At 35.6% G+C, this 26,639-nt stretch overlaps 2 protein-coding genes across 2 annotated transcripts; one reads left to right on the plus strand and one right to left on the minus strand.

Moving 5' to 3' along the window:
* Window positions 1–18,076: 18,076 nt before the first annotated feature.
* GCK72_012220 (uncharacterized protein) lies at window positions 18,077–19,116 on the plus strand (the record flags this gene model as incomplete). Its single annotated transcript, XM_053728932.1, has 4 exons — window positions 18,077–18,114; window positions 18,160–18,253; window positions 18,642–18,726; window positions 18,914–19,116. 4 exons carry the CDS (start codon window positions 18,077–18,079, stop codon window positions 19,114–19,116), a joined length of 420 nt encoding a protein of 139 aa, XP_053583704.1.
* Window positions 19,117–26,082: 6,966 nt separating this feature from the next.
* GCK72_012221 (uncharacterized protein) lies at window positions 26,083–26,425 on the minus strand (the record flags this gene model as incomplete). Its single annotated transcript, XM_053728933.1, has 2 exons — window positions 26,083–26,189; window positions 26,233–26,425. The coding sequence occupies 2 exons, from the start codon at window positions 26,423–26,425 to the stop codon at window positions 26,083–26,085; spliced, it is 300 nt and encodes a 99-aa protein (XP_053583705.1).
* Window positions 26,426–26,639: the final 214 nt, after the last annotated feature.

Below are 26,639 nucleotides of genomic sequence, written 5' to 3' on the forward strand. Positions count from 1 at the left end.
CTTCCAATGCATTTTTGAAAGTTTCTTGGCAAATCAGATAAACATGTATCATAATTTGTGGTCGAGAGCTCGAAAATTAGGTTCTTGAAACAGTGTAAAACCAGTAAAGTTTATAGTATATTTGCAGGTTTCTCTTATGTATATTATCTGATTTCTCTTCCTATCATTGTCAAATGGCACACACAGACACACCGACAATAAGGAAAACAAAAATAACTTTTACTCTGTTTTCTGAGGTCTATAACAGATTTCGTTTTCAGAAAAAAAATGATGAGAAGCAACTACCCATTTTTTATCAGCTCGTAACTCTTTTCAAAATAAACATTATCACTCGAAAACTAAAATGAAAAAAATCTTGGCTAGTTCTACTTTTCTGCGAGTTGTTTGTTAATATCACGCTTGCGTTCTGTTTCAAAAATATTTTATCTAGTTTGTCGATATTTTCTTACACTGATGACGAGTTTCGTGTTTTAAAACGGAATTTAAAAATTCTATAAAACTGTTACTTTAGTTTGACATAACTCTTGTTGTTCTCATACTTTTGATTAATTGTTTTTCTCATACTTTTTGATTTACAAAAAAATTAGATGAAAAATTGTGTAATTATCGATAACATTAGTAATGAAATTAAAAAAAAACACTTATTTTTTCTATCTGAATATTTCAGCTACCTGCCAAAAAGTCTATGCAAAACGGACATGATTCAGCAGAGTTACACATGAAATAATATTTTTGTACTCACCTATGCTCGCTACTGTATGGACTATTTACATCAATCGCAAAGGATTTTTTGACTGCTGCAGGTTTAATATAAAACACTCATTTCTCGTATTTTCTGGTTGTTCATTTGTATCCGTCAGCTTGGAAAGTGATATTGAATGAAATCAACCGGGGGTTTATATTTTTGAGATCAGAGTAAGAAAAGTGTGTTCAAACTTAATTCATAATTGACTATCTCGTAATTCAGAAAATAACAGTAAAATAATTTGAAGCCGATTCGAAACATTAATTGAAAAATTGACTCGAGTTCCGTCTGATTACATGTGATAGTATTATAAAGTACCCAGAAATACATTAACTTGAGTGACCTTCTGAATTAACAAACTTGTTTAAGATTTTTGAAATGAAAAAGAAAATAGAATCATTATGAAATCAGTATGAAGTATGAAACAAATGAAATTATCATCAATCCATTCTCAAATTTGAGATTATATCAATTTAATGAAATAGAATGTTTTATTACTAATCAAACCAAAAATGTTATGTTTTGCAGCAATAAATGTTGCTAAAGAAAATTTTTAAACACATTTTTGAACCTGTTTCACGTTGCTCACTTTACTCTCATTTCCAATTTTTTTTCAATAACTTTATGAAATATATATTCAAGTAAACTATCGGTGGCAAAATAAATATAAATTCTATTAACTAGTTATTTTTTTTACCTGTAATAAAATTGATTTCATGATACACAAAAAAGAAAAAACAAAGATATACAACAAATTTACTGTCGCAACGTTCTAAAACATAATTTTTTGATTAACTGTATTGTTGAACTTCTGTTTCGGGCTGTCATCATTTTGAAACATTTTTTCGTGAAAGTTACTTGGTTATCGTTCAGCATCTGAGCATAATTTTCCAGTATGTTCCATTTATGTTTCATTCCCTCATACATTCTTGTTGGACATTGCGAGAATCTCGCGAGTCAATTCTTTTTCTGTGAAAAAAATAGAAAAATCTATGCAAAAAGATTATCTCTATGACCTTTCACTGTGAATCAAGTACACTCTTCCCTCATTTCATTTTTAACTTTTTTCATGTTTCACGGTTCTAATAATTTAGACTTTGTTTTATTTTCAGCATTCGTTTTAGAAATCTTTGAAGAAACGTCAAAATGGCATTGCGGAAGATATGCTGTGTCCAGCTGGAATTGTCTCGCGATACAATGGTTTTTGATTATCTCTTGTCTTGTATACTTTAGTCATTGTTCCCTTGAAAGTTGTCTTATTATCTTTTTTTACCCATTTCCATAAAATGTAACTGGATCCCGTCATATCATTGTTTTCCATAAACTTCAGTCTATCTAATTCGATTAATGTTTCCATTCAATCATCTCAATTTGAAAAAAAACTCTGGTCTAATTCGAATTAAAAGTAACAAATACTGACTTTGAGTGTCAAAACGATTAGTGATCTTCCGATTCGATCAATTTCTTGTCGTCTTGTTAAAGAAAAGATGAAAATTGGTTGATAAGAACGAAATGTGACTGTTTACCTCTTCTTATCATATTCTCTGATTTTTAGATTTCCTCTCTTTTTTTATTCTTTTGGAATTGGGATGTGTGGTGTTGAGTGACACAGACGATGAAAGGAGGAAAAAGATTCTCACAATATGGAATAAAATGGGGAAAACTCCAAAGAAACAACGCAAGCAAAATGTCAAAAATATCTAAGTTTTTTGAAACTTAATAAATATTTACGGTTTTCCGAACTGGTTAAACTAGTGCCATGCTAAATACTAGTGATGTGTAGAATCTGCGAAATTGTATTAACTGCTTCTGTCTGTATTTGAACAAGTCTAAATCGATTTGATGACTGAATCCGGTTCAACTCCATCAATTTATGATGTCTGAAAATAAGTTGTCCCGATCACTGATAAAACTAGATTCTCGTCAATTTTATGTTTTTATTTTGATCCACCGGTTCTGACGGTAGTTGTATTAGTTTTAGACTTCAAAGCTTCAATTTTTCATAGTATTACCGCTGAGTTATTAATTCTGAAACAGTGCTTTCTCATTTTAACCGCTACATGCAACAGTAGAAAACTTTTTAAAAATTTTAATGCTAGATATATCAAATTTAGGCCGCATGGTTCCTATTTTTTTGAATACACACGATAAGAGGGGATTACCAAATTGAAAACTTAGCAGTCTCATTTCGAGCTCATTTTGAAACAGTAAAAAAATTTAAACCTGTGTCCGTTTTTGTATTAGTCATGAGCTTCCTACTATGTTTACTATTTACACAAAAACAACTCATCTCAGAATTCTGAATTAAAAGGACCCCTTCTTAAATTTTATTTTCCCACAAGTACACACATTTGCCCTGGAATTCCAAGCCTAACCAGAGATCATTTCTCCGTTATCTTCAGGACAAACACTCATTTTTCTTGGTTTTCTCTTCAAATAACACACTATCTATCGGGCATGGCGCCATTGAGAAGAAGAAGAAGAAGAAGAACTTTTGTGTTGTGAGGTCATTAACTGATTTTTTATCAGAAGAAAATATAGAGAAGAAGAGAAGAAGAGAGACACTTTGTGGTCGTTGATCCCGATATGTTTCCCTGTGTCGCGCCATTTCTTTTCCATTGGTTCTCGGTGACGGAGGGCAACATTTTGTAGTCGGACACAAGAAGTTACAGGGAAGAGAGATAATGGGAAATGGGGAGATGGCTGAGAAGAAAGAAGAACTTTTTGTGATAAGATCTTTCTGAAGATGATTATTTCGTCGCTGTCAACTCGGAAACCTTGTTGTTATCAATTAGTAGGTACTAAATGTGTCGACACGTGGTTTTATGAATATCGTTTTCAGATTGATGGGGAAGAATGAAACTTACTTTTAGTGGAACCATATGACATGATTCAGCTGAGTTACACATAAAAGTACCTAGGGGTACTCACTTATGCTCGCTACTGTACCTCATAGCTTGTAAAATACAATTACTGTTACAAAATCATGATACATACATAATCTACGATTTGAATTTATTATTGCAACGGAAGAGACAAGCTCAACCCCAGACTCATAAGAAAAAAGAATAAAAAAAGGATGAGAGTGAATTAAGATAAGAAAGAATCTAGAAGGTTCCCTGCAGCGGAAGAGACAAGCTCAACCCCAGACTCATAGGAAAAAAGAATGAGAGTGAAATAAGAGAAAAATATATGAATGACCTTCTAGTAGGCCGGAATGAGAGTGGAAATGACAAAATTCTGCTCTACTAGTAGTTATGAGCAATGGGCGGGGCCTAATTGTTGCGTAAAAAATTTCGGTTGGGGGAAGAACTTGTAGACCAAAAAGAGAGCGTCATAAGATTTCCCAATGAGATATGGGACCAGGTGACATGTATGTGAAGATGACGAATGACTAAGATAGTATACCGAAAAAGACAATGTGGCGATCGATTGACATGTCTTCATGGGATTGTGACATCTGTTGTTTGTTTCATCTCAAGCCGTGAGAATCAATAAAAAAAGGGAGACGAAATCACTGAAGAAAAATAGGGAAAAAAGGGAAAATATGTTTGAAAGAGTCACGTGGTAGTTAAAAGATAAAAATTTCTGTTCCAATATGCTACCAGGACAAAAAGATCAGAAATTTTTTTCTTAATGAGGGCCGTCTTTTTCGTTTTTCAAAATTTTCAAAATTACGTCTTTTGAGATAGAAAAACTGATAAAGCATATGGAAATCGACAGCGGAAAAAGAGGATGAGAGTGTTTCAAGAATTTGTTATATAGTTCGTTCTCTGATATTCAGCAATCGGTGATCTCGATCGGAAATAAGTTTTATTTTTATTAGTTATATTTTTATTACAATACTGTTACAGGAGTTTCATATTTATACTCCAGTTTGTTTTGAGTTACTAGAGACCAAAAAAAATTGTAGATATCTTATTGACAACCATAAACAGGCAAGCACAGCTTCAGTGTGTTTTAATTCAGAACAAAAGTCATTGGTACTAGAAAAGTAGGCAACACGGACGGCTGCTGTAAAAAAAAGTATCAGATGAAGTTGTATTTTTTACAAATCAATCAATAACTGGGTTTTCGACGTGATCTATAAAAAAGCTGTAAATTGTTTTCAATAGTAAACCCAGACTTAATGGAAAGAATTACTCCAAAAAAATACTTAAAACATTACTGTACCACAAATTTCATTTGAAAATGTCAGATTGTTGTGATCACTCCCTAAGAGCAACGGGACTGTACATATTCTATAGATCGATCATTGCTGAACTGTTCTTTAATTTTAAACTCTTACTTTTCATATTTTAGTATTAACAATGAAACCGCTGAGATATCATGTTTATTCGACCTTTTGGTAATTTTTTGGAACTTTTTGATTATGAGTCAAAACACCAAAATCTTGCTTTTCATAACTTTATTCTGTTGCATAACTGTTTTGAAATTCAAAATACTACTACTGCATGTTAGTGAGTTGTTTTCGTTCTTTCCTTTGTTCCTCTCGCACTCTAAATGTAACATGGGCTCACCGTCCCTCTCAATGGTCGCAATGACATTTCTACTAGTTGGGAAGTTCAAATAATGAAAAGACGAAGTACGCATTGAGAGCATTTAATTAATTTCACACATTTCAAAAATCGTTGACACCGAAAATATATCTGTCAAATTTCATTTTAAAACCGACGTTTGCTCTTTGTTGCCGTGTTTCTCCTAATATTTTTATAGAACATTGAATTTCATTCTGAAAAATCTATATTTTGATCGTTTTGCAGCGGTGACAACAATAAAGTTTTGGGCATACATGTCATTACCCGGGCCGGCCCGGGTAGAAAATTTCTATGAATTTTTGCACCATAAAAATAATCTTCAAGTGCTTTTATATCACTAAAATCGCTGTTGAACTAATTAAATTCATCAATTCCATCGCATTATTGCACAAAATGCCCCGAAACCACTTTTTCCAAAAATTGCTGCAAAAAAAGCTGTAAATTGTTTTCAGTAGTAAACCCAGACTTAATGGAAAGAATTACTCCAAAAAATACTTAAAACATTATTGTACCACAAATTTCATTTGAAAATGTCAGATTGTTGTGATCAATCTTTATGAGCAATGTGACTGTATATATTCTATAGGTCGATCATTGCTGAACTGCTCTTTTATTTTAAACTCTTACTTTTCATTTTCTAATGTTAACCACAAAATCGCTGTGATATCATGATTATTCGAGTGTTTGGTAATTTTTTGGAACTTTTTGAGTCAAAACACCAAAATCTCGTATTTCATAAATATATTCTGTTGCACAACTGTTCCGAAATTTGAAATACTACTACTACATGTTAGTGAGTTGTTCTCCTTTCCTTTGTTCCTGTCGCACTCTAAATGCGACATGGGCTCACCGTCCTTCTCAATGGACATTTCTACTAGTTAGGAAGTTCAAATGTTTGAAAGACGAAGTATGCATTGAGAGCATTTATTAATTTCACACATTTCAAAAATAGTTGACACCGAAAATATATCTTTTAAAATTTCATTTTAAAACCGACGTTTGCTATCTTTGTTGCCGTGGTCCTCTTATAATACATGAACTTTGACTAGTTATCGATAAATATCCGAAATCCAATCAATTTTTTGTTTCAAACTAAACATGTGTTAGAGACAAATAATAAAAAGATCTATTGTTTCTATTCATTTTCTAAAACAGTGAGTCATTGTTTGAATGCTTTCCAGAGATTTCTTTTTCTGTTTGATTATGAACAACATTACTGATAACATGTTTTTCTGAATTTGGCAGTTGGTTTCGAATTACTAGCAAAAGACAGTTTCAAGAACACAATAATTCATACAAATTTTATATTTTGCCGTTTTTAACTTCTCATATTTCGGAAAATTAAGATCAACAGGAGTGGACAAAGGTTTTACATTCTTATTCAATATAAAGTATTCAAAACAGCAAGTTTTGACGACCTTCCTTTTTTCATCATGACGCAGAAAAAATTTTTTTTGTCTAAAACAATCATTGTCTAAAACACAGATTTATCACGGCATAAATGACTAACGGCACAAATTACAGCAACTGTAATAATAGCAAAAAGACGTGCTGTTTTTATTAATTCTTTAAAACAGAGAGTCATTGTTTGGTCGCTTCAATTTCTAGGTAGGAAATAGAAAAGAAACAAGATTAATGATTGGGAACCTAGGTTTTTATGATTATGTGATAAAATTAAACTATCCTGATAAAGTTTTTATCAAATACCAGTCGGTTAACGCAGCCTAACGGCTGCTCAAGCTCAACCTCCTTTTCTACACCACCCGTGTTGAAAATTTGAAGAAATGAATTCATTTGAAGAATGAAAATGATCTAAAATTATCTCCCCCGTGAACTCCTATTTCCCTATTTCGGAAACAAAATGTCCGGTACGTACCGGTTTTTATCTCTAAAAAGTCCATAAAGTCATCTCAAGTTTCAGACTTGCCTTCATAACTCGCGGGCTCGATGCAGTTGCGCCCTAGCGCATTGTATCTATTCTCCGGCGCGAACATGTCAAAGTGAAGAGAAAAAGAGATTTGTAATCATTCTTGAGCTTGGGGTCACCTAGAGTTAGGTGATTTTTACCCGTTTTGTCAAGTTTCACCCGTTTATAGTTTTTGGGTGGTTTTTGTCACCCCTTTTTTCTATTGTTTTAATTGTTTAGTAGGGATTAGGTTTTATTCATTTCCCAACCTTTTTTGTGTAGCAATTGTCTTGTTGGCAATTGCATAAATTGAGATCAATAAAATAGTAGTTGACTCGAAAACTTGTGTTTATTGATTTTCTTGTCTTTTCGCTCATTATCTGTTTACCAGAAGCTAGCGTGACACCGTTGTCACGTCTAACTTTCTGACTTGGGGGCCGAACGCCGTTGTTTGACCTCTCGTTACCGAAATCTTCTTCGGAAGACGAGAATTGTTCATTTTGTTAGTACTTTCTTACACGTGGACCCGGAAAGAAAGGCTAGCGAAGTGATAAGAACTCTGTTTTTTGCTTACACGTGGACCCGGAAAGCAAAAATCAGTTTTCGCTGCCTCTAGTATAAGAATTGTCTGTTGCTACACGTGAACCCGGAAGCACAGTCAGTTTTTATTTGTCTCTTGTTGGAAATTGTGTGTGCTACACGTGAACCCGGAAGCACATTCAGTTTTCTCTGCCTCTTGTTACAAAATTAAGTGTTGCTACACGTGAACCCGGAAGCACACTCAATTTTTGTCAGTTTTACTGATTTCGGCACATAATTTTCAACGGAAACGTCGATTTTCCGGGAAAATTATTGATTTTTTCGTCGGAAATTAATTTTCGGTGAAAATTTCGTGCTGAAACAGTAAAATTTTTCGAAAAGGCTAATATTTGAATTAGAATTTGGCAAAAACATTGCGAATTTCTAAAATTCAAGTATTTTCTTGTCGGAAAATTCAAATTGTTCGCAGAGAATAACTGTGTGTGAATTTTTCGGAGAAGCTGTATCATTTCTTCGAAATAATCGTCATTTCATCGTGAATTTACTTCTTTTTCGTCAATATAGCCTTGCGAAATTGAATAATCAAGTATAATTTTCCAGGGTAAACTCTATCATTGCGAGAAGATGGCGGACATCGACGAAGACGAAGCGACGAGAAGGGCTGAAGAAGAGGCGAATCGATTGGCTGAGGACGAAAGAATTCGACTGGAAAACGAATTGTTGTCAGAAGAACCAATGGAGGAAGGAGATGAAGAGAAAAGAGTCCAGGAGGTGAGATTAGAGGAAATTGAAAAGGCTATCAATGAAACCTGCACTGACATCAAAAACCAGACAAAATTCAGCACGAAACAGTGTAGAGTATTGTTGTCGCCACTCATTGGTAAAGTTCTAGAAGTAGAAGAACAATTCCGTGGGAAAAAGAAAGAAAGTGAATTCTGGGAAAAGATGAATGTCAAAATGAATGAAACTGTTTTGTCATTGCAGAATGAATTGGAGAGAAAAAGTCAACAGCAGCCGCCGACGTCACTCGAGGAGCCAACAGCAACAAGTGTGTTTTCCGGTCAATCGATACAAGGAAATCAAGAAAGAACGAAGATGGTGAGTTTGCTAGAAGCAAATGAGATTCATACCGAAGAGGAATTGAACAAGTTGTTTGAGAAATACGAACAACTGGAGTATGAATTGAGCGTCAAAGTGGAATATTTGCAGCGCTCTCAACGTCAAACGGACTCGTTTCGTTCGGAAATATGTCGATTGAAGATGAAGTGTGATCAACAACAACATAAGCTTCTCGCCGAAGAGGAAAAAGTAAAGAAGATGTCGGAAGAGTTGAAAGTGAAGCATTCGGCTCATAGTGCAAATTCGGCGACTCGTTTCGGTGAGTGTAACCAGCAAACGGGGGAGCAAAAAGAAAGTACGCGTTACTATAATGCAGAGACATCCGAAATCATTGATACAATTCCTCTGCAAGAATCGCTTGATTCTGGTAGAAATTGGAATCAAAGGATCGTTGAACAAAATGCTCAAAGAAACATTATTGTTCATAATGAACAGGGAATGTCAAACATGAGTGCTCAATGGAGAATGACACTGTGGCGGCGAATAATCAGTCAAATAGTCTGACTCGCTATGGTGAGCAACGTCAAAGCATTACTGAGAAAAATAACAATATTGTTCAGACTACGGGAAGGCACTCCATGTTCGCAACATCAACGCCACAACATGGAATGCACCGGCAAGGTGAGACAAACGGAAAAGTGGGGGAGTCAAGAGAAAATGCGCGTTTTTACAATGCAGACACGTCAGAAATAATTGATACAATTACTCGCCAAGAATCGCGTGATTCTGGGGGAAATTGGAATCAAAGAATAGTTGAACAAGATGCTCAAAGAAGCATGATTGTCCATGATGGACATGAAATGCCGAACATGAATATGCAATGGAGAATGACGCAAGCTCTGCCTGATCCTCCGGTATTCTCTGCAGGAAAGAATTCTGTCAATGCAGAAACTTTTGAAAGGGCATTTTACATGAAATATAGGTTCTTTGATATCGAGGCACAGAAAAGCTTTCTGGAAACAAGATTCCTGGCGGGAAACGCGTTGACAGTATACAAAGGCTTGCCAGAATCAGATAAATATTCGGTTTCGCGCATTCTAGACGCTATCAAAAGACGATTGAGTCAGTCAGAACCAGAAGAATCACGCCGAGCTAAGAGCAAATTTCAAGGGCTAAAGCTACAGAAAGAACAATCCATTCAGAGTTTCTGTTTGCAAATGGATGAAATAGTTCGGGTTGGGTACAAAGGCGTACCAGAACATCAAATTTCCTCTATGAAAACTACAAAGTTGCTCGATGAAATGAAAGAACACTCTATATTCGATGTGTCGTTGCAAATTCTGGGGTCACAGTTGAGAAAATGTCCTGAAATGGAACAATACGAGCTGTGCCGAGAAGAAGCAACGCGTTTCGATGAAGAATGGAGAAGTGGGAAAGCAAAGCAGAATGAGAAGAAAATGAATCGACAGCAGTCGAATCAAAATTTCTCAAACCAGCAAAGCAACTACTCAAACCAAAACACTTCATATTCAAGAAATAAGCAAACTGTAGGCAATGATGAAACGTCGCAGAACTGGAGAGAAAGATCTCAGGGAAAGTTTGTTCCGACAAACAATGCTGGTGGTAATAATGTGGTTAATAAGTCGGTGGGGTTTAGTGAGTGCTCAGAGTGTCGATTAACTGGATGTCATGACCCAAAGTGCTCGAGAGCACCGGGGTCAAGCACACCAAGAAAAAGCAATCCTGTTGTCTGTTTCCGCTGTAATGAACAAGGACATATTGCTCCAAACTGTCCGCAGAAAAGTGCACAACAACTAAACAGCCAAGGGGATATGGCAAAAGTGCAAACACTTGATAAAAAGGAGTGTCTGGAAATGCCAGAAGCTGAAAAATCCAAACAAAATAAGAATAGTCGTACACCAGTTCGAATTGAACAAGGAAGGATTGGCTCAGCGGAAGTAAACTTTGTGATTGATAGCGGGGCTTGCATTTCAGTCATTTCGGAGAACACTTGGAAAGAAGTTGTGGAGAAGAATGGAGGGAAAGAATGGGAAAAAGAAGCAATTCTTAAAAACCCAGAAAAGATCGATGTTTACGCTGCAAACAACACTCCGATGAACTTGTTATACCAAGTAAAGGTGGAAACATCGCTCCATTCTCGCACAAGGGATCTAAAGTTCTATGTCACTGATATTGACAGAGATACTGTAATCTTGGGAATTGATCAATTTGAGTTGTTAGGCATACAGATGAGTTTTCAAAAGAAACCGCGAGATATTCGAATGGTTAGACAAGTGAAAATACCGCCAGGAAGTGAGAAAATTGTTGAGGTTTCAGTTGAAGGAACAATTAGAAAAGACAAGAGTCTTTGTCTGATTACACCAATGGTTTCGTGTCTTGCACCAGCTATTTATCAAATCAGAAAGTCTGGAAAAGCGAGGGTTCAAATGAGTAATTTGGGAAAAAAATCAATTTTTCTGAAAAAAGGTGAACTTGTAGCTAGTGGAGAAGTAGAGGGATTTGATGTCATTGAAGAAAACGAAGAAAACCTGAAACTGCTGGAAGAATTCTTCGAAAGGTCGAAACTTCTGGAACAAGATACGGAGACCATCAATCTGATCGAGACAAATGTTAATAGTCGGGAAAGATGGGACATTCTTTGTGAGCAGTTGAAGAAAACATGTGCTAAGTCCGAGGAAGAAGAAGATGTGTGGAAGGTCATAAAAGACTATCAACATATCTTTGCTACGGATGATACTGAGTTGGGCAGAACTAATGTTGTTGAGTGTGAGATTGAGTTGACAGAGGGAGCTCAGCCAGTGAGGCAGAAAGCGCGACCTATTCCGTTGGCGATCAGAGGGGAAATCAGGAAAATGATTCAGAAAATGTTGTCACAAAGAGTCATACGAGAAAGTAAATCTCCATGGGCGAGTCCGGTTGTGTTAGTGAAGAAGAAGGACGGATCAGTGAGAATGTGCATTGATTACAGAAAAGTGAATCTGCTTATCAAATACAATGCGCATCCGCTACCGAACATTGAAACAACGCTTCTTTCACTTGCAGGAAAGAAGGTTTTCACCACATTTGATCTTCTTGCAGGGTACTGGCAACTTCCTCTGAAAGAGGAAAGTAAAGAAATTACAGCATTTGCCATCGGATCAGAGTTATTCGAATGGAATGTTTTGCCATTCGGGTTAGCCACATCTCCTGCTATTTTTCAAGCAGCTATGGAATGTGTTGTAGGAGATTTATTAGGGACTTGTGTCTTTGTATACGTCGATGATTTGCTAATTGCTAGTGAGAACATGAAAGAACACGCTATCCATGTCCAAACGATTCTAGAAAGAATCGAAAAAAGTGGAATGAAGCTGAAAGCCAGCAAATGTTGGATAGCAAGGGAAGAGGTGGACTACTTGGGCCATATGATCACTCCAGAAGGAGTAAAAACAGAAGAGGCCAAAGTAGACAAAATGAAGAAATTTGCTAGACCAGAAGACGTCAAACAATTGCAATCTTTTCTAGGATTAGTAGGATACTATCGAAACTTCATTATGAGTTACTCAAAGATAGCATATCCGTTGAATTTTCTCACGTCAAAGAAAAATGCATGGGTCTGGGGTACCGAGCAAGAAAATGCTTTCGTGCAGTTAAAAAGCTCGGTATGTTCCGCACCTGTGCTAAGACAACCTGATCCTGAAACAGCAATCAGTGGAGCTCGTCCGTATCTAATATACACGGATGCAAGTCGTCAGGGAGTGGGAGCCGTGTTAGCCCAAGAGGCAAATGATGGTGAACAACACCCTATTGCATTCGCTTCTAAATCGTTGACTTCTGCAGAGACAAGGTATCACATCACTGATCTAGAAGCACTAGCTATGATGTTCGCTTTGAGAAGATTTCGCACCATCATCTATGGCTCACAAGTAATTGTGTTTACAGACCACAAACCATTGATATCACTCATGCGTGGTTCTAGGTTGGCAGACAGGTTAATGAGATGGTCGATAGAGTTGATTGAGTTTAACCCAAAGATTGTATATGTCAAAGGAAAAGCCAATGTGGTAGCTGATGCGCTGAGTAGGGGAGGATGCCCACTGATTGATCCAGATGACATGGAAACAGGAGATATGCCAAATATCATTGGGGAAGTGAAAATGATAAAAGCAGGGAATAAGTTCGACACTAGTGAATGGCTGGAAAAGTTGAGAAAGGAAGATGGATGGAACGAGGTTATAGGGAGGCTAGAAAATGGAGAGAAAACAGGGTCCGTGAAAATCCCTGGAATAAAGAAAGGGATATGGCTTGACAACTATATGATTATAGGTAAATCACTGAGAAACACAGAAGATGAAAACTGTAGTCGGTTAGTTGTTCCTGAAGAAATCATTCCATCATTAATCAAGGAGGCTCATGAAGGAGAATTAGCTGGGCATTTTGGTACAGAGAAAATGCTTCGCCAATTGAATAAAAAGTTCTTCTGGTTACGAATGAGAGCTAGAGTGGAAAATCACGTGAAAAGTTGTCAAAAGTGCCTTTACACAAATGACTATACAAAAATGGTGGCTCCTTTGAATCCATACAAAACAGAGTATCCATTGCAGATTGTAGCGTGTGACCTTATTGATGTTGGGCTATCTACCCAAGGGAATAGATACATTCTATCAATCATAGACTTATTCACTAAATACGGAATCGGGGTTCCTATTCCGGACAAGAAAGGTGTAACAGTGTTGAAGGCTTTCATTGAGAGATGGGCCATTGGAGAAGGAAGAGTTCCGGAAGTATTATTAACTGATCAAGGGAAGGAGTTCTGTAACGAACATTTTCAAAAGTTCGCAGAACTAGTGAAGATGAAACATATCACCACTAAAGGCTATAACAGTAGAGCAAATGGATGTGTAGAAAGATTCAATAAAACACTAATGCATACAATAAAGAAGCAGAATGCGGTAGCTGCAGAATGGGACGACCAAGTTCCATTTGCAGTATATGCATACAACTCAGTTGTCCACAAAACTACGGGAGATTCACCCATGTTTTTAATGTATGGCAGAGACGCGAAAGGCGGACTTGAAAAAATCGGGGATGACGCCTGCGGTGTGTCTTATGTGGACATGGATGAATACAAGAACTTGTTAGTGCAAGAATTAAATAAAGCATACACTTTTGTTAAGGAGCATGCTCTGCAGGAACAGCAAGAGCATAAAGTGTTATTTGACGCAAAACATCGCATTTCCCAGAAATCGTATCCACAACCCGGAGCAAGAGTACTTGTGGAAATTCCATCTGAGAAGATGGGAGCTCGTTACCCAAAACTGACAAACAAATGGAGAGGTCCATATAGAGTAATCTCATGTTCTGAAAACTCAGCAATGCTTGTTCCAGTTGCTGGAGGTAATCGGGAATTACTGAAAGTTCCATTTGAGAATCTGCGTAATATTCCTCCTCAAATGGATAACACTCCAGTTGAAACTAAAAAGGGACGCGCGCGGTTAAGAAATACAGCTGTAGAAGAAATTTCGGGGAAAATGGTTGAAGACAATAATCATGACTTATGTATTTTCAGTGAACTATTCTGGTGCCGATGCCAAAGACCGTGCGTCTTCTTCCTTCCAAACAACAAGGATCTGCGGTTCCACTCGCCCACACAATTTGCAAGAGCGTCTCAACTTCTGCAGAAACACAAGGACTTGAAAAAGGATGATATGATGATGCTCGTGCAAAAACGATTACCAATGTTCCCAGAATTACCAACAGAGGAGGCTTGGATGATTCTTGGGCAATGTCCCACTCTCAATATTTGGGTGAAGGATATTGTATTGTGGAGAGAAGCCTTTGAATTGCAGTATGCCATGACTCTGGAAAAGTGTCTAGGCTCCGAACTGCTGCAATCCATGTCAGCCATGGTGTTCTGCTTTCCCGGAGTCGAGTTGAAATCGGTCGCTTTGGCATTGAAACATGTGAAACTATTGAAAGATGAAGACACTGTAGCTGAACGAATCAGAAAGAATTTGGAGACTAAGGAAGTGAATGTGGCAGTATTCGTAATCCCTTTCTCCACATCTGAACAGTCCAAGGATTCGTGGCAGGAATCGATTCATGCTGTACCCAAAGAGATCGATGTCATCGTCGTGTTTGGCCACGTCACTCAATTCGATCACGCCGAAGGAGAAATATTCACTCAACTGGTAAAAGAACTGTACAGATTGGAGGGAAAACTCACCGTGCTTGGTCCAGACTTCACGGTGAAGTTCAATTTGAATAGGACGCTACTGAATGTATCAGACCGGTCCAAATGCTTAAAATACTGGGAAGTTGTGGAGCGCATTGTGAAAGAAGAAAAGATTATCTGGCCACATCTCAAACTAGAGACTTTGGAGTCAGTGGAAAATAATCAAACTGATGAAGCTACAGGAGCAAGTGGATCTGGATTTGGGCCCATTCGAGCTCACAATAGTCGAGGAAGCAGATCGGGATCATACGGATTGGGATCATATTCAAAATTTCGGCAAAACCGCTAATACGGATAGTTTTCTTGATAATTTTCCAAATTGTTATTCTTTTGTTATTCACCTTTATTGCCTTAATCATTATCCAATCATTTCATGTTATATCTGGTTCTTGTTTTATAATCTTAAATTCTATCCCCCCCCTTCCACCGACGATTACCCCCTTGTCCTTACCTTTATCGAGAAGTCTTTAACTTCTTCTGTTGTTTTGCTAACTAGTTATCTTGTTTTTCATTTAAACCCAAAAAGCTCCACCTTTTGTATCTCCTAGTATCTTCACGAGTGTTCCGTGTCATTCATTAAAGCCACGGGAGAAGGGACTCGAAAGGACCCGGAGATGTCCGGTACGTACCGGTTTTTATCTCTAAAAAGTCCATAAAGTCATCTCAAGTTTCAGACTTGCCTTCATAACTCGCGGGCTCGATGCAGTTGCGCCCTAGCGCATTGTATCTATTCTCCGGCGCGAACATGTCAAAGTGAAGAGAAAAAGAGATTTGTAATCATTCTTGAGCTTGGGGTCACCTAGAGTTAGGTGATTTTTACCCGTTTTGTCAAGTTTCACCCGTTTATAGTTTTTGGGTGGTTTTTGTCACCCCTTTTTTCTATTGTTTTAATTGTTTAGTAGGGATTAGGTTTTATTCATTTCCCAACCTTTTTTGTGTAGCAATTGTCTTGTTGGCAATTGCATAAATTGAGATCAATAAAATAGTAGTTGACTCGAAAACTTGTGTTTATTGATTTTCTTGTCTTTTCGCTCATTATCTGTTTACCAGAAGCTAGCGTGACACCGTTGTCACGTCTAACTTTCTGACTAAAAGCCACTGAAAGGCTTGAGAACCACGTTTTTTCCCTAGTGACCTAGTCGAGACCTATTCTAACTAAAAAATAGACGGGCATCATTAAGAGAAAATTTCTGATCTTTTGGTCCAAATTTGAAGAAAATCGGTTCAGTAGGAAGGGCGGTAGGATCGGCGACAGACAAACAAACATACAGCCGTTTGCCGTTTGCGTTTGTTAATAGTAAAGATGACAAAACAGTTTCAAGAACCCTATAAATCAAACCGATGTAATATTTCGTGTTCCTTTTGTCTTTTTATTCTTCTCAATTCCTTTTGTCGTGCCCATTGCTTTCTATCGGAAAACGAATGTTTTAGACCATTATTCGAAAGAAAATATTCAAAACAGCAAGTTTCGATGACCTTTCTGTTTTTTTTTCATCATGACTCAGAAAAAAAAACAAATAGTTCAAGATCCTCGATAAAAACTTGGAGTCATTGAGACACCATTTAACTCTTGAGGCATTAGTAATTTTCCCTAAACTTGTTTATGATTCAAATCCAACATATCAAAATTTAGTTCTTGTTAAACAAACTTATTCGGTTGCAGAACTAATGTTTATTTTTTTATTCATTCATTTCAGTTCATAAAAAGGAATGTTCTTAAAATCCAGACGACGCAGACTGCAAAAAACATATAGCAGATATAATAACGGTCAATAAACAAGTATACTGTGTAGAGTGATAATCTGATTTCTCATGAAAGTTACATGCTGGCGAATCATGTTAGACAGTGTGCATCATGAAAAATGACTGTTTTTCAATATACTCTTTTTGTCTACGTTTTTGAGATTACTAATAGCAGACAAATTGTTCATATGTTTATTAAAATCACTAAAAAAACTAATATATAAAAAGTAAAAAGAATATTTTCAGATGATTCGGAATCAGGAATAGATAATAAGCTGTGCACCAAAATTCACTTCGTACCAAAATGGCTCGAAAATATACTGTTTTTCATCATTTATTAAAACAGAAAATACAAAAAGCTTCGGTTTTTCAGTTCTACGCAAAATACAATGATCGGATAAATAACGACAAAACTAAAAACGTTCAGAAGCACTCTGTTCCTTGATTCTCCCCTCCGAAATTTTACGTCTTCTTTTCATAGTCTGTTTTGTGTTTTCAGATGCGTTTTTCTTCAGTATCCACTTGTTCGTTTCTTCCATTGTTACCATGTCAGAAAACAAAGATTTCAGCGAATTATTCAAAACAAAACATCAAAAACCCTAGTTTTAATGTACTCGTTTTTTATTTCTGTTATAACGATGTATGTTATGCTCATTGTTCTCTTCTTCAAAATTTATTTTATGACGCACAAAGCATTCTGATTCCCATAACCGCACTCAGTGATCTACTTGATCTGAACATGAAGTCATTGGGACACCATGTTCACTCGACTATAGGAAAATTTGTAAGTTGTTTTCTTCTTTCTGAATTTTTTGGTTGTGATTTGACCCCGACACATCAACGGCATGTTCTTGTTGAAGAAAAATTGCAGTTTCTAATTTATAATTTTGCCGTTGTAGCTATTTCTGTTTGGTTTTTTGTTCGTCAATGTATTGATTTAACATCCAAGTAAAACAAAATGTGGTTGAACTTTGACATCCGGATAGACAGACACACAGCGCGAGATTTTCAAACTAAACAAAGGGTTTTATTTTGAGTGTCTAATGCTAGTTATCTAACTGTCAACAGTTATCCTTGTGCTGAATTAGTAATATTTTCACGGAGCATTTTGTTACCAAAATAATTTCGTTTTCTGATCCTTTGTTCCCATGGAGTATGTGTGTGGTTTCTGTTCTGTCGTGTTCTTGGGTTCTTTTTGATTCTAAGAAGAAGCAGATTCGGAAAATATAGATGTCATAGTTTTTTTTTCAGAATAGCGGTTTATTATTTTTCATACCCATCTCCTGGTACCGTATCTTTTCCAGATTCACTCAATGCTCTACAAAATTTTCCTTGGTCAGCCATTTTTAGAGTTTGTTTCCTCATCTTGCTGTTATGTCAATAAATGAAATTTCAGTCCGGTTCTATACAACTGTACTGGAACAGAAATTCATGTGGATAGACATCTGGTGTTGGGTATACTGTATTTTTCCATGGGATTCATGGCGCAGGTAAGGGGGAACGCGTTTAAGGAGATTTAATAGCAAGGAATGAAATTGAGAAATAGGGTGTCGAAATTTTGACCATAAGTCTCAACCCTGACAGTAAGGTCCTGAAGCCACCTAGCTTAAGGTTAGTATTATAGATCAAGGGCAACAGTACTTAGCCATAAACTGAAAATCTAGACCGAAACTTTTGATACTATTAACGTGAAACCGTACCACTTTCGCATTTCTTGTTCCAGGGCGTTTAGTCTCGTACAGTGTCTAAATTTCAAGCAAATTCATTGAGTTGAACATTTAAACACGACTGATTCCCGTTCCACACATCCTGGGTAAACCCCTACCACTTCCCTTAGCAATCTCAAATCCCAACTTTCCTCATGTTTCAAATTTTCAGATTTTCTATCTCTTCGTTCTCAAAACGTTCTGGTTTCATGAACCATTCTGGGAACACGCGTGTTATCGGATCATGTTTTTCTTGGGTAGGTCTATCTTATTCACGGAATTCGTGGAAGTCTAGGTTTCATTTTTCCAAAGATGAGTTCTTGTCTTTCTGAAAATGAGTGAAAATAATGTTTTCATGTTTCAAAAAGTCAATAACCGAATACGCAGAAAACAATTGTATTGGGTTCTGTGGATTTTTGTCATTTCACTATACTAACATTCCAGGAATCCCCGACATGCTCAGTTTGATAGTCTGCGCGGAGTTCGCTGGAATCTGGTCGATTCTCGGATTACACCCTTGTTACAATATGAAATTCGCTGTATTCTCCGGGTGTTTGGTGTTCGGGACGTGGCATATGAGTTGTTTTTATGTGTTGATACTGGCGTTCAACAGGAGTTGTGAGTTGGTGGTGCCAAAGTTTGGGTGAGTCGTATTGGGTCTGGTGCAACCAGACTATTTGGGGTCTGTAGGAGATTTGGATAGTTTTTTCTGACTGGAGTAACTTCCTCAGGATTAAAGATAGAAAACAGAAATGGTCTACTACTTAGCCCAGATATAAGTCAAGGGTACTTCTCAAAACACACTGAAATCGTTAAAAAACAAGTGAAAATATACTGTATCACTAAAGTGAAATTTAGTTTGCCTGTTTAATTGAAATTGCTCACACCATAGCTCCGTATCCAGCCGCCTTCTATTCTCTGGGAAGCCACTATCCATAATCCTCTGTCTTCCTATTTTCTACTTTATATATTTCGCATTCTTCACCAAACCCCTGATATATGACGTCACTGAGTCCACATTTCTTTTAAATCCTCTGACTAACATGGAATGACTCCCGACTGGCTCCACAAAATTTACGAATTTATTGGCTTATTTGATAGATTCTACAGAAAAAATGACAAATCTAATAGCTTTTCCGGTGACTGGACCTAATTTTCGAGATTTTCAGATTTTTAGAAAATCAGTTTTTTTTCAAAATTTTTTTTTCATCATTTTTTTTCTCAATGTTCTCCCATCTGGCGAAAAAAGCAAAAACAAGTAAAAAATAGAGAATTTCATAGACTTTTCGATAGGCTATGGAAATTTTTTTGGTCATGTTCCTACTTTGACCAGACCCCCGAAAACTGAGAGTCAAAAAAAATATTTTTTCTGTGAAGTCGCTGGACTGTTTTAAAAAGCTTAAAAAAATAGAAGAACTCATGCAAACAAATTTTTCAAAAAAAAAATTTGGGGGTAATCGCGAAAAAAAAAGAAATAAATTTTGTTGAAAATTTCGGTTTTTCAAGATTTTGATGGTTATAGGAAACATGTCATTTCTTCTGTTTAACAAGGGAACCTTTTAAGTGGTACCTAATGCCATCAAAAACGACCTATACAGGGTGAAAGAGAATGTTTGAAAACCTATAAATCAACTTTCAAAAGTTGCTTACGTGACCTGTAAGTGTCTGAAATTGCCATCTGAAAATTGACCATTTTCACCATTGATTTGCTGCATTTCGTCCTCACGCCTCCTCCAAATCCTATCACGTTTGTAATAAACTGCGGCGGAACTTTAAAAACGTGTTCGAGTGGCGCAGGTGGTTAGTGTCTAGGTGGAGGAAAATTTTGGGCTGGTTCGACCCCTTCGCCGTTTTTTCTTTTTTTTTGTTTGATTTCTTTTTTTCAGTTTTTTTAATTGGTTTTTTGGAAGCTATCATAAAAGTTTGGCGGCACCTCCATCTGTCAACCGGCAGATCTCTCTTATAATCATCAATTGAAAGGGATTCAAAAGGGAATCACGTTGATGGTAGTACAAAAAAGACTTATATGATAGCTTCCAAAAAATCAATTAAAAAAACTGAAAAAAAAAAATCAAACAAAAAAAAAGAAAAAAACGGCGAAGGGGTCGAACCAGCCCAAAATTTACCTCCACCTAGACACTAACCACCTGCGCCACTCGAACACGTTTTTAAAGTTCCGCCGCAGTTTATTACAAACGTGATAGGATTTGGAGGAGGCGAGAGGGCGAAATGCAGCAAATAAATGGTGAAAATGGTCAATTTTCAGATGGCAATTTCAGACACTTACAGGTCACGTAAGCAACTTTTGAAAGTTGATTTATAGGTTTTCAAACATTCTCTTTCACCCTGTATAGGTCGTTTTTGATGGCATTAGGTACCACTTAAAAGGTTCCCTTGTTAGATGAAAAATTTGTTGGGAGGATATAAATAAGAGTAAAAGGAAAAATTGTTCTGTAGCGAGTTTTCTAGAAAATGATCTTTATGAGAAACTAAACCACTGAAATATGGCAGTTTCATAAACGTTGTTCATAGAACAATTTCACTGTTATGACAATATATGATAGCTACGATCATGATTTCTTAATTGATAATACTACATTTAACGATACCAGTCACTGAATTAAATTTTCTGTTTGAAACGTGAATTCTTCCATGGATACTTGATTTTTGTTCTGAGAGCTAGAATCAATCCATCTGGACAACTTATATTTTCAAAAAAATCACTGTTTCCATACGATTTCAAATGTTTCGTATAAAATTCGGATGTACTTTTTTTTGCCTTGATACAATTTCAATTAAACAAATGCAAATTGGAAAATTTGACACTAGTAATATAACATGAAGTTCTCTATGACATTATTGGTCCCTTTTTGCACAGGTGAAAAATAAATCTTACTGTTTCATTTCTACCAGATTGTCAATAAGTTACACTTGCATTGCTGGTGCTATTGTATCCTTTCCCAAACTTTATTTTTTTCACAGTACATTCAAACTTCAATACAGCTCTAAATGTTGAAGAACTATTTCGAATTACTTTTAAAACCAATCTGAAACAGATTTAAAAAATATGTTAATCTATTTCACCGTATCATAGCACAATGACATCAATCGGTTCATACTCAAACCGCATTTTCATAACAAACTACTAAAAATCATTTTTTATTTTATTTGAGTACACTAATTCAGTTTTACGGTTCTTCATTCTTTTTTTTCAGTATTGCATCAGAAGAATAGATTGTTGGAAATAATTTTAGATTCAATTAAGTGCAAGAACGGGAAATTTTTTTTTAATATGAATGAATACACAACTTAAGTTGTAATCTATGAAGGATGTGGTCTGCTTGCAAAATTTTTTTCTTCAAAGTTTTCTATTTGTAAAATAGAAAATACGGGAAAGATTAATTCAAGCTTAATACCACTTCATCATCCAATGTCTCAATTCCGATTCTCTGTTGAATTATTTTGCGGATTCAAGAATTTGATTCATTGTTGAGTAACTAAGTCCAGTAATTCAAGGTTCGTTGATGTCATAAAGAGGAAGAATAAAAAGAATTTCATTTCATTGAAAAAGTTAGTCGTGTGCTTTATCTTACACTATTTAGATGAAGAATTTGTTGGGCGGATATAGATAAGAGTAGAAGGAAAAAATTGTTCTGTAGCGAGTTTTCTAGAAAATCATCTTTATGAGAAACTAAACCACTGAAATGTGACAGTTCTTTATATACGGTGTTCATAGAACAATTTCACTGTTTTGACAATATATGATAGCTACGATCATGATTACTCAATTGATAAGTCTACAATTGACAAAGTTGCCTGTCACTGAATTAAATTTTCTGTTTGAAAAGTGAATTCTCCCATGGATACTTGATTTTTGTTCTGAAGAACTAGGATCAATCCATCTGGGCAACTTATATTTTCAAAAAAATTACTGTTGCCATACGATTTCAAATGTTTCGTATAAAATTCGGATGTACTTTTTTTTGCCTTGATACAATTTCAATTAAACAAATGCAAATTGGAAAATTTGACACTAGTAATATAACATGAAGTTCTCTATGACATTATTGGTCCCTTTTTGCACAGGTGAAAAATAAATCTTACTGTTTCATTTCTACCAGATTGTCAATAAGTTACACTTGCATTGCTGGTGCTATTGTATTTCTCTGTGAAAATCATCGAAACTGTGTTTTTAAAACAGATACGCTGTGTTCAATAGAAACAGTAATCAGTTGCAAAAACAATGTATTTTCTCTAACTTTCCTATTATATAGATACTGTTTCATGTATTTGACTTCAGTTTAATTTTTAGAACTGTTCAATCGATCCTCTCCTTTCAAAATTATTCTCGAAACTATATCTCGATTACTGTTTTCTACAATGCGTGTTCTCACGAACTCCCAACTAGAAACCAGTGGCGATGTCTATTTCAGAACTGTAGTTTTATGATAGTGAGAACATTTACGTTATGCGACTGGCCGTATTTCTATAATTCTCTACACATCAATCATGAATTGAATTTTTCAACGAGTTCACATGTTTCTGAAACAGTAGAGCGCAATGTTTTGTAAATAATTACAAATATATTTAGTTTCTGAAGGGTATCAACTAAAACAGTGAGAAAGTTAAAGAGATAATTATGGGGCTCAATTGAATTATAATCACATAAAACTCCATTAGACTTTCACCATTTATTAAAAAATTTGTATATCAAAATTGAAAAACAGAACATTTCAGATCGTAGTTTCCGATTGTAACGTTTTAATTAATTTTAATTAATTGTTCTATTGCGAGTTTTCTAGAAAGTAATTTTTATGAAAAAGTGAATCAGTCTCTGAAATGTGACAGTTCTTTATATACGGTGTTCATAGAACAAATTCACTGTTTTGACAATATATAAGACAGGCCAAATTTGAAAATTTTATTTTTTCAACGTGATAAGTTGTTTTTCGGTTGAGAAATGAGCTTTTACAGATTTTCTACTGTCAGAAAACATGAATTTTTAAATGTGAAATTAACCGAGCGGCCCCTGAAAAAAGTCAAATTATTTTTTGGTTATTTCTTCTATTTCTTCTTGTTTTGTTTTTAAATTGAAGTTATATTTACGTGACCTTATTTATTAAGATGAAAGGAAATAAATAAAATCACAGAAAAGACTCAGGAGTCTATTCTGTGGAAAATTACAAAAAGAGAAAAGACGTTCGGGAAAACGTGAACCAGAAAGAAGTTTTCACAGATTTTCCTCATGAGGGAAATCTGTGAAAACACAAAATTCATTGAAAATAAGATTTATAACGTGAACTTCGATATGCGATATTGATAACATCCACATAGAGCTCATCGGAATTTTCGTATCGGAATCTTCTTCAAAGAATAGATAGTTCGAAATCTTTGATAAATCTCAGACAGCTGCACCCGAGTGGTATAATCTGGAAATTGATAATTGAAATCTGTCGATTTCTTAAATGACTCACCTTTTGAAACTTGGGATTTTCAGATTCTCCCAAATAAAAACATAAAGAATCCACTCGTTAATATAGTTCAAGATAAAGTGACTTCTGAAATCATCTGAAATTTATGCTCCTCACCTTCTTCTTATGATCAGTCAGACACAACCATTGAAAAACACACTCACACCACCAGAAAAAGTTGGAATGGATTTTTAACAACTGACAAAAAGTCACGTAAATTCGGAAAAATGCCCCAAATAATATTTTTCAAATCATACCAACTTTTTCTGGTGGTGTGAGTGTGTTTTTCAATGGTTGTGTCTGACTGATCATAAGAAGAAGGTGAGGAGCATAAATTTCAGATGATTTCAGAAGTCACTTTATCTTGAACTATATTAACGAGTGGATTCTTTATGTTTTTATTTGGGAGAATCTGAAAATCCCAAGTTTCAAAAAGTGAGTCATTTAAGAAATCGACAGATTTCAATTATCAATTTCCAGATTATACCACTCGGGTGCAGCTGTCTGAGATTTATCAAAGATTTCGAACTATCTATTCTTTGAAGAAGATTCCGATACGAAAATTCCGATGAGCTCTATGTGGATGTTATCAATATCGCATATCGAAGTTCACGTTATAAATCTTATTTTCAATGAATTTTGTGTTTTCACAGATTTCCCTCATGAGGAAAATCTGTGAAAACTTCTTTCTGGTTCACGTTTTCCCGAACGTCTTTTCTCTTTTTGTAATTTTCCACAGAATAGACTCCTGAGTCTTTTCTGTGATTTTATTTATTTCCTCATTTCTGTTCACATTTTCTCGTCTGGAGTCTATTCTGTGGATGTGTTTTGAATAAATGAAATGTTGAAGGTCACGTAATTATAATTTCAATCGAAACAAAAACGAAATTAATTTAATTTAATCGAACAAAAAACCATTTCTCTCACTATTTCAATAAATGAAATAGCGGTGTAAAAATTAAGAGAATTTTCTTATGAAAATTTAGAAAACACGTGATTTGAAGATTTCTGTGAAAAAATCACGTTTTCACCACTGAACGGGTTAATAATTTTTCAAATTTTGAAATTTTGAAATTTGGCCTGTCTTATATGATAGCTACGATCATGATTACTTAATTGATAAGTCTATGTTTGACAAAGCTACCTGTTACTGAATTAAATCTTCTGTTTGAAAAGTGAATTCTTCCATGGAAACTTGATTTTTGTTCTGAAGAACTAGGATCAATCCATCTGGGCAACTTATATTTTCAAAAAAAATCACTGTTGCCATACGATTTCAAATGTTTCGTATAAAATTCGGATGTACTTTTTTTTGGCTTGATACAATTTCAATTAAACAAATGCAAATGTGAAAATTTGACACTAGAAATATAACATGAAATTCTCTATGACATTATTGGTCCCTTTTTGCACAGGTGAAAAATAACTCTTACTGTTTCATTTCTACCAGATTGTCAATGAGCCACACTTGCAGTGGTGGTGTTTTTGTGTTTCTCAGTGGAAATCATGGTAACTGTGTTTTCAAAACAGATATTTTGTGTTCAATAGAAACAGTGGTCAAATTGCAAAACAATATATTTTCTCTAACTTCCATGTAGATACTGTTTCAAGTGTTTCACATCAGTTTAATTTTTAAACATGTTCAATCGATCCTCGTCTTTTCATGGTTACTCTCGAAACTAAATATCTATAACTGGTTTCTACAATGCGTCTTCTCACGAATTCTTTAACTTGAAACCAGTGGCGATATCTATTTCATAACTGTAGTTTTATCATAATGTGAACATATACGTCACAGGGTTGAGCGGAATTCCATTTTCCGCTTTCCGATTCCCGCCAAAAAATCTACTAATTCCGCTTTCCGCCTCCCGACATTTCGAAAACCGCATCCCGCTCTGTTTCAATGCTACGTAAACCAAATTTCTCAAACGACGAGATCAAGTTCACATGTTACTGAAACAGTAGAAGTAAAGCTCTAAATTCTGTAAAAACTAACAAATAGGCATATTCAGTTTCTAAAGGGAATCAAGTAAAAGAGGAAGAAAGTCAAAGAAATAATAATAATTATTAATGTCTTTATTAGATGTTCATCATTCACTAACTTTTTGAAATTTATTTATCGAAACAGAAAAACAGAAAATTTCAGAAAGCAGTTTCCGATTGTAACTTTTTAATTAATTCACGTAGTTTTGAAATTTCATCTTCCAGTATTCCCACTCTCAATCCGGTGTAGGTCTCAATCTGATCCTCTGGAAAATATTTTTTTATTCGATTAAACAATTAATGACCCACCGATTTCCGAAGCATTGACAACATCTCTGATGTTTCTTCCTTCAACTTCCAATTCAATAGCATCTTTCAAATCTTGAATTCCGGACGCGATTTCTGCTATTTCTTGTTGAATGGCAGTTTTCAGGTCTTGGATGTTCATTGAAGCGACTCCAATTGCCACAAAAACCAATAATAGGAATAACTGCAGCTTCATGTTAAATGGTACCAAGTCTCTTCAACTCTGGATGTTTTATACGAGAGCAGCAGACATGTTATCGAGGATCTCATGTGATGGTAGCAATAACACGGAAGTCGAACGTATTTTTTCAGTTTCACTGCAATAACATGTCTTCTGTGTATTGTTGGGCCTTGTTACGAATTGTGTTTTGTGTTTTTTTATGAAATAAGCTTATTGAATGACATGGACT

The sequence above is a fragment of the Caenorhabditis remanei genome, chromosome IV (assembly GCF_010183535.1).
Source record: "Caenorhabditis remanei strain PX506 chromosome IV, whole genome shotgun sequence".
NCBI lineage: Eukaryota > Metazoa > Nematoda > Chromadorea > Rhabditida > Rhabditidae > Caenorhabditis > Caenorhabditis remanei.